General features: G+C 55.5%; 1 protein-coding gene across 1 annotated transcript in view; it reads left to right on the forward strand.

Moving 5' to 3' along the window:
- Nucleotides 1–8664, forward strand: part of LOC140453230 (uncharacterized) — a 144600-nt gene extending 135936 nt beyond the window's left edge. The window contains exon 4 of the mRNA XM_072547805.1: nucleotides 7232–8664. Coding sequence (XP_072403906.1) covers nucleotides 7232–8635 — 1404 coding nt within the window. The 3' untranslated portion in view covers nucleotides 8636–8664. The remainder of the gene's footprint in view (nucleotides 1–7231) is intronic.
- The last annotated feature ends 399 nt before the right edge of the window (nucleotides 8665–9063 follow it).

Below are 9063 nucleotides of genomic sequence, written 5' to 3' on the forward strand. Positions count from 1 at the left end.
ACCCACTATTCATCTCGGTATTGAACGTCCCAGCTGAGCCTAACATCCACGACATTTTGCTGGAATCAGTTACAGATTTTCATGACCCTGATGTGTTAAGATTGACCTAAACTCCTCCATGGACAAGGTCGGGACACATTCAGTTGATCAGTGTGATCAAATTCATTATCATTTATACACTTTGGCAATAGTCACTGTAATTTTCAAATGTGAAGTTAGTTTGAGCCAGTTCGAAGCAGCAGCCAATTCCAATGCTGCTCAGGAAGCACTGACCATTGCTCTCTGTTAGGGCTCTTTACTCTCAGTTTGTTCTGACTGGGTTACAGTTCACAATATCGACCCATTGTTGATTTCTAGAAGGGAGTTCTAGCCAACAATTGTCCTCTTTCTAACACTGTCCCCTTCCTCATCTCTTCCTCCAGCGACTATATGGGTCCCAATGATCCATGAGCAATCCCTTGGAACCATCCACTGCACAGTCATTGGAGGGAGGCTGGATGTGTCCTAAAGGTTGAAAGAACTTGCATTTTTATAGCACCTTTTCCTCTCTCAGGCCCGAATGGGCTTTATAGCTGTTAAAGTACTTTGTGAAGTATAGTCACTAAGACATGGGGGCAGGAGAAGGCCATTCAGCCCATCCAGTCTGTCCTGCCACTTAACAAGATTATAACTGACCAATAATCCTCAGCTTGTGACCCAGCCTCAGCAGCCGTCGGTGGTAAAGAATTCCACAGACTCACAACCCTCTGAGAGAGCCCGTGGGTGGCACGGTGGCACAGTGGTTAGCACTGCTGTCTCACAGCGCCAGAGACCCGGGTTCAATTCCTGCCTCAGGCAACTGACTGTGTGGAGTTTGCACATTCTCCCCGTGTCTGTGTAGGTTTCCTCCCACAATCCAAAAATGTGCAGGTCAGGTGAATTGGCCATGCTAAATTGCCCGTAGTGTTAGATGTAGGGGAATGGATATGGGTGGGTGCGCTTCGGCGGGTCGGTGTGGACTTGTTGGGCTGAAGGGCCACACTGTAAGTAATCTAATCTAATCTAAGACATTCCTCCTCATCTCTGTTTTAAATGAGTAACGCCTTATTCTGAGCTGATGCCCCTCTGGTCTGAGTCTCTCCCACAAAGGGAAACAACATTTCCACATCAACCCTCTGCAGTTCCCTGAGAACCTTGTATATTTCAATAAAGTCACCTCTCATCCTCCGGAATTCCCAATGAGTGCAGGCCCAAACCCTCCAAATTCATCTCAAAAGACAGTCCCTCCATCCCTGGGATCAGTCGAGTGAACCTTCTCTGGACTGCCTCCAGTCTGTCTTTTTTTAGGTAAAGGGACTGCAATTGTTCGCAATTATTCCAGCTGTAGACAGCAAACCCCCTCTCCTTTACACCCCATTCCCTTTGAAATAAAGATCAATATTCCATTTGTCCTCCCTATTACCCACTGACCTTGGACGCTGGCATTTTATGATTCATGCACAAGGGCTCAGAAATCCCACTGTCTTGTACCTTTCTTCAGTCCTTCCCCACTGCTCTATTATTCCTGCCAAAGTGCATCACCTCACATTTTTAATAAATGTGTTCGCCATGATTTCCCCTTCATGAAGCCACACTGACTCCTGTTTGATTATATGATGTATTTTTAATTGGTCCGCGACTACATTCTTTATAATAGTTTGTAATCTTCTCCCAAGGAAAGGTGTTAAGCTAATTGGCCTATAGTTACCTGTGTTTTTTTGTTACTGCCCCTTTTCATATAAAGCTGTTACTTTGGCAAATTTCCAATCCCCTGGTAGTTTTTCAGAATCTAAGGATTCCTGGATGATTACTCCCAGTCCGTCTGCTGTCTCTGTAATATCCAGTGATGTATCCCATCAGCTGCACTGTGTTGTACTATGGGGAACATTCCCACTACCTCAGAGTCTCCAAAACACCAATCCTCACAACACCAGGATCCCAGGTTCGGTCAACTGTCTGTGTGGAGTTTGCATGTTCTCCCCGTGTCTGTGTGGGTTTCCTCCAGGTGGCTCTGGTCTCCTCCCACAGTCCAAAGATGTGCAGGTCAGATGAATTGGCCATGCTAAATTGCCCGTAGTGTTAGGTGAATTAGTCAGAAGGGGAATGGGTCTGGGTGGGTTACTCTTCAGAGGGTCGGTGTGGACTTGTTGGGCCAAATGGCCTGTTTCCACACTGTAGGGAATCTAATCTAAACTTTAATTGGGCCTTGTAGACACCAGCTGAAGACATGCTGTTAGTTTTCACAGACACACTGATGCCACCAGCTCTGTCGGTGCCTCCACTGCTGTTAAACTACCACAAGTGTCACAGGCACGAACAGAGCTCATTTGCTCCATTGTGGCAATCCCCTGCCACTTCCCCAAATCCCTGCTCACCATTTCTGTCCAAATCAGCGTCCAGTGTCCTCCTGAATGCCTCACTTGAACCTGCTTCCAGCTCAAACTATCAGACGGCTGACCCAGCATCCAGTGCTGGGAGAGCGGGAATGTCCTCCTGTTCAGCACTGGGGAGGTTGGAGCCCTTGTTGTCAGTTGCTGCTCCAGACTCTACGTCCTAACCACTCATTCCAGCCAGATCCCTGGCTGCAGTCTGAAATGCAGTGATTCCTGAATTCACATTCTCACCAGTATTGTGTTCCTGCCAATATGACACCCCGATAACATCTTGTAGTCTCACCAATGACTCAGCTCATCCAACCCTGAAACCCTCATTGTGCCTTGAATCACGACAGTCTCCACTGTCTGTAAAGTGCGCTCTGGGCTGGATCAGACATCAGACTCTGTATCCCTGAGCATGCCCAAAAACCTCCTTTCTTGGTTCACTTCCTCTGCTCACTGACCTACACTGGCTCCTGGTCCAGCAACATCATGACTCTAAAAGTTCTTATCCTTGCTTATCAAACCCCTCATATGGCCTTGTCCCTCTGTATCTCTGTAACCTCCTGCAGTCCCTCAACCCCCCTCTGAGAGCTCAGCAGTCTCCTCATTCTGCACTCTTTACCCATCCATGATTATAATCACAACACGATTGGGCCTTAGGCCCAAAGGTTTAGAATTCTCTCCTTAAAAGTCACTTTTCCAACTGAAGACTCCCTGTAAGAATTAGTCTCTTTGATCATTATCTTCATCCACTGCTCAGTATCAGACCTCATTTTATATTACTCTGGTGAAGCATCTCGGGATGTTACATTGACCGAAGGCCGGACATGAATGAATTTGATACCTGTCACCCAAACACCCATAAGGAGGAATGACATAATCGATAATCTTCCACCAGTATTGACCTTCAGACCACGATGCACACCTTGATTTAACTGCATGTTAATTTAACACGACATCGAACAGACACAACCTCTGACATTCACCAGCACTGACCCTCCGACAGTGCAGCACTCCCTCAGCGCTGACCCTCCAACAGTGCGGCACTCCCTCAGCACTGACCCTCTGACAGTGCGGCACTCTCTCAGCGCTGACCCTCCAACAGTGCGGCACTCCCTCAGCACTGACCCTCCGACAGTGCGGCACTCTCTCAGCGCTGACCCTCCAACAGTGCGGCGCTCCCTCAGCACTGACCTTCCGACAGTGCGGCACTCCCTCAGCACTGACCCTCTGACAGTGCGGCGCTCCCTCAGCACTGACCCTCTGACAGTGCGGCACTCCCTCAGCACTGACCCTCTGACAGTGCGGCACTCCCTCAGCACTGACCCTCCAACAGTGCGGCACTCCCTCAGCACTGATCCTCCGACAGTGTGGCACTCCCTCAGCACTGACCCTCTGACAGTGCAGCACTCCCTCAGCACTGACCCTCTGACAGTGCGGCGCTCCCTCAGCACTGACCCTCCGACAGTGCGGCACTCCCTCAGCACTGACCCTCTGACAGTGCGGCACTCCATCAGCGCTGACCCGCCGACAGTGCGACACTCCCACAGCACTGACCTTCCGACAGTGCGGCACTCCCTCAGCACTGACCCTCTGCCAGTGCAACACTCCCTCAGCACTGACCTTCCGACATTGCGGCACTCCCACAGCACTGACCCTGCAACAGTGCGGCATTCCCTCAGCACTGACTCTCCGACAGTGCGGTATTCCCTCAGCACTGACCCTCTGACAGTGCAGCACTCCCTCAGCGCTGACCCTCCGACAGTGCGGCAAACCCTCAGCACTGACCCTCTGACAGTGCAGCACTCCCTCAGCACTGACCCTCTGCCAGTGCAGCACTCCCTCAGCACTGACCCTCCGACAGTGCGGCGCTTCCTCAACGCTGACCCTCCGACAGTGCGGCACTCCCACAGCACTGACCCTGCGACAGTGCGGCACTCCCTCAGCACTGACCCTCCGACAGTGCGGCACTCCCTCAGCACTGACCCTCTGACAGTGCGGCACTCCCTCAGCACTGACCCTCCGACAGTGCGGCACTCCCTCAGCACTGACCCTCTGACAGTGCGGCACTCCCTCAGCACTGACCCTCCGACAGTGCGGCACTCCCTCAGCACTGACCCTCTGACAGTGCGGCACTCCCTCAGCACTGACCCTCTGACAGTGCAGCACTCCCTCAACACTGACCCTCTGACAGTGCGGCACTCCCTCAGCACTGACCCTCTGACAGTGCAGCACTCCCTCAACACTGACCCTCTGACAGTGCGGCACTCCCTCAGCACTGACCCTCTGACAGTGCAGCACTCCCTCAACACTGACCCTCTGACAGTGCAGCACTCCCTCAGCACTGACCCTCCGACAGTGCGGCACTCCCTCAGCACTGACCCTCTGACAGTGCGGCACTCCCTCAGCACTGACCCTCCGACAGTGCGGCACTCCCTCAGCACTGACCCTCTGACAGTGCGGCACTCCCTCAGCACTGACCCTCCGACAGTGCGGCACTCCCTCAGCACTGACCCTCTGACAGTGCGGCACTCCCTCAACACTGACCCTCCGACAGTGCAGCACTCCCTCAACACTGACCCTCTGACAGTGCGGCACTCTCTCAGCACTGACCCTCTGACAGTGCGGCACTCCCTCAACACTGACCCTCCGACAGTGCAGCACTCCCTCAGCACTGACCCTCTGACAGTGCAGCACTCCCTCAACACTGACCCTCTGACAGTGCGGCACTCCCTCAGCACTGACCCTCTGACAGTGCAGCACTCCCTCAACACTGACCCTCTGACAGTGCAGCACTCCCTCAGCACTGACCCTCCGACAGTGCGGCACTCCCTCAGCACTGACCCTCTGACAGTGCGGCACTCCCTCAGCACTGACCCTCCGACAGTGCGGCACTCCCTCAGCACTGACCCTCTGACAGTGCGGCACTCCCTCAGCACTGACCCTCCGACAGTGCGGCACTCCCTCAGCACTGACCCTCTGACAGTGCGGCACTCCCTCAACACTGACCCTCCGACAGTGCAGCACTCCCTCAACACTGACCCTCTGACAGTGCGGCACTCTCTCAGCACTGACCCTCTGACAGTGCGGCACTCCCTCAACACTGACCCTCCGACAGTGCAGCACTCCCTCAACACTGACCCTCTGACAGTGCAGCAATCCCTCAGCACTGACCCTCCGACAGTGCAGCTGTACAGGACTTGATGTTGCAGCTGTACAGGACTTGATGTTGCAGCTGTACAGGACTTTGGTTAGGCCACATTTGGAGTACTGTGTGCAGTTCTGGTCGCCTCACTTTAGGAAAGATGTGGAAGCTTTGGAGAGGGTGCAGAGAAGATTTACCAGGATGTTGCCTGGAATGGAGAGTAGGTCGTACGAGGATAGGTTGAGAGTTCTCGGCCTTTTCTCGTTGGAACGGCGAAGGATGAGGGGTGACTTGATAGAGGTTTATAAGATGATCAGAGGAATAGATAGAGTAGACAGTCAGAAACTTTTTCCCCGGGTACAACAGAGTGTTACAAGGGGACATAAATTTAAGGTGAACGGTGGAAGGTATAGGGGAGATGTCAGGGGTGGGTTCTTCACCCAGAGAGTGGTGGGGGCATGGAATGCGCTGCCCGTGGGAGTGGTAGAGTCAGATTCATTGGCGACCTTTAAGCGGCATTTGGATAGGTACATGGATGGGTGCTTAATCTAGGATAGAAGTTCGGCACAACATCGTGGGCCGAAGGGCCTGTTCTGTGCTGTATTGTTCTATGTTCTATGTTCTAATCCCTCAGCACTGACCCTCTGACTGTGCAGCACTCTCTCAGCACTGACCCTCTGACAGTGCGGCACTCCCTCAGCACTGACCCTCTGACAGTGCGGCACTCCCTCAGCACTGACCCTCCCTCAGTGCAGCCCTCCCTCAGCACTGACCCTCCGACAGTGCGGCACTCCCTCAGCACTGACCCTCTGACAGTGCGGCACTCCCTCAGCACTGACCCTCTGACAGTGCGGCACTCCCTCAGCACTGACCCTCTGACAGTGCAGCACTCCCTCAGCACTGACCCTCCGACAGTGCGGCACTCTCTCAGCACTGACCCTCCGACAGTGCGGCACTCCCTCAGCACTGACCCTCTGACAGTGCGGCACTCCCTCAGCACTGACCCTCTGACAGTGCGGCACTCCCTCAGCACTGACCCTCTGACAGTGCGGCACTCCCTCAGCACTGACCCTCTGACAGTGCGGCACTCCCTCAGCACTGACCCTCCCTCAGTGCAGCCCTCCCTCAGCACTGACCCTCCGACAGTGCGGCACTCTCTCAGCACTGACCCTCTGACAGTGCGGCACTCCCTCAGCACTGACCCTCTGACAGTGCGGCACTCCCTCAGCACTGACCCTCCGACAGTGCGGCACTCCCTCAGCACTGACCCACTGACAGTGCGGCACTCCTTGAGCGTACCTTCTTAACTTCAGAAACAAAACCGAAATTGCTGGAAAGACTCAGCAAGGCATGATGTTCTGAAGAAGGGTCACTGGATCTAAAAGATTGACACTGCTTTCTCCCCACAGATGCTGCCAGACCTGCTGAGTTTCTCCAGCAATTTCTGTTTCTGTTTCTGATTTCCAGCAACTGCAGTTCTGTGTTTTTTAACTTCTTGGGTGTCCCGACAAATGTGCATATGTTGGTTATTATATCCTGACAGGAACAGATTGTGATGGCTCTTGTGGCCAAATGGTACCATGCTCTATATGCTCGGAATGGGAGTCTGGTAATTTGATGTGGGTCCCTGTGAGAAAGGAGGAAGGGATGATTGATATTCCTGCCCTAACACAATGTTCTCCCCCAACAGAACTGGAGAGACTGGAGACTCAAGGTTAAAGATAAGGTCACAGCCCCAGAATGGCCACTCCTCTGGGCAAGCATCAATGGCTCTGTGACGGAGCTGCACCAGGTGGACCATGAGGAACCGGAGATGAAGCTGCGCCAAGGGGACAACAAGGGGTCTGAGGTGGAGCTGCCCTGGGGAGTCCTTCAAAGACCAGAATGGGGTTTCCAGCAGACGAAGCCTGGAAGACCTGGAGTGGAGCTCCACCAGGAGGCCCAAGATGGTCCAGAGCTGCACCTGAGGGCTGAGGAGCATTCCAGTGTGGAGCTTCGCCAGGAGGCCAGGCCGCGCACCGGGGCAGAGCTCCACCAGGAGGCCAGGCCACGGTCCAGGGCTGCGCATCGCCGGGAGGCCAGGCCGCGGTCCAAGGCAGAGCCCCACCGGGAGGCCAGGCCGCGCACCGGGGCAGAGCTCCACCGGGAGACCAGGCCGCGGTCCAGGGCTGAGCCCCACCGGGAGGCCCGGGCCCAGGCCCGGGAAGCAGCTGAGCTGAGGCGGGTGAGGGAAGTACAGCAGGCCCGAAGGAGGCGGTTATCGGAGGCGTGTGTGCGGTCCTGGGCGGAGGAGGAGGCTGGGCCTGGGCCCGGGCCTGGGCCTGGGCCTGGGGCTGGGGCTGGGGCTGGAACCGGGGCCCTGAGCCCACAGCAGGTATCACGGATCTGGGTTGAGGACCGGTACCGGCTGCTGTACTGTGAGGTACCAAAGGCAGGCTGCTCCAACTGGAAGCGGGTGCTGATGGTTCTCGGGGGCCAGGCCCAGACCACGGCCCAGATTGAGCACCAAGCTGCCCACTACAGTAACTCCCTGCGGCGGCTCGACAGCTTTGATCGGGAGGGTGTGCTTCTCCGGCTCCGCACCTACACCAAGCTGCTGTTTGTCCGGGAGCCACTCGAACGCCTGGTCTCGGCCTTCCGCGATAAGTTTGAGCGACCTAACGCCTACTACCAGCCGCTGTTTGGCAGCGCCATCATCGCCCGGTACCGACCTAACGCTACTGCCCAGGCTGTCCGCACTGGCTCCGGCCTCACCTTCCCAGAGTTTGTCCAGTACCTGTTAGACCCGGCCCGGCCCTTGGGCATGGACATTCACTGGGAGCCAGTGAGCCACCTGTGCAGCCCGTGTCGTATCCACTATGACTTCATCGGGCGGTTCGAGCGCCTGGAGAGTGAGGCTGACTCCGCCCTGAGGCTCCTCGGGGCCCCCCGGAACCTCCGCTTTCCCCGCGGTAACCCTAGCACCGGGCCCAGCCTCAGCCACCGATACCTCTCACAGCTGAGTCCTGCGGACAGGAGTCGGGCCTTTCACTTCTACCGCAGCGACTACACTCTGTTCAACTACCCACGGCCCCCTGGCACCCTCCCAGACTGAGGGACCCCCAGATACACACCCCCAGACACACACCCCACACACATACCACCACCCCCAGACACACACCCCCCAGACACACACCCCACACACATACCACCACCCCCAGACACACACCCTCACACACCCCCATAGACACACCCCACGCACATACCACCACCCCCAGACACACACCCCACACACATACCACCACCCCCAGACACACACCCCACACACATACCACCACCCCCAGACACACACCCCACACACATACCACCACCCCCAGACACACACCCCCCAGACACACACCCCACACAAACACACACATACACACACTCCCAGAAACACCCTCTCAGACACACACACCTCCCATACACACACCCCCAGACACACACTCCCAACACACACACTCCCAACACACACACCACCAGACACACACCCTCACACACCCC

Source organism: Chiloscyllium punctatum, chromosome 26, assembly GCF_047496795.1.
Source record: "Chiloscyllium punctatum isolate Juve2018m chromosome 26, sChiPun1.3, whole genome shotgun sequence".
Taxonomy (NCBI): Eukaryota; Metazoa; Chordata; class Chondrichthyes; order Orectolobiformes; family Hemiscylliidae; genus Chiloscyllium; species Chiloscyllium punctatum.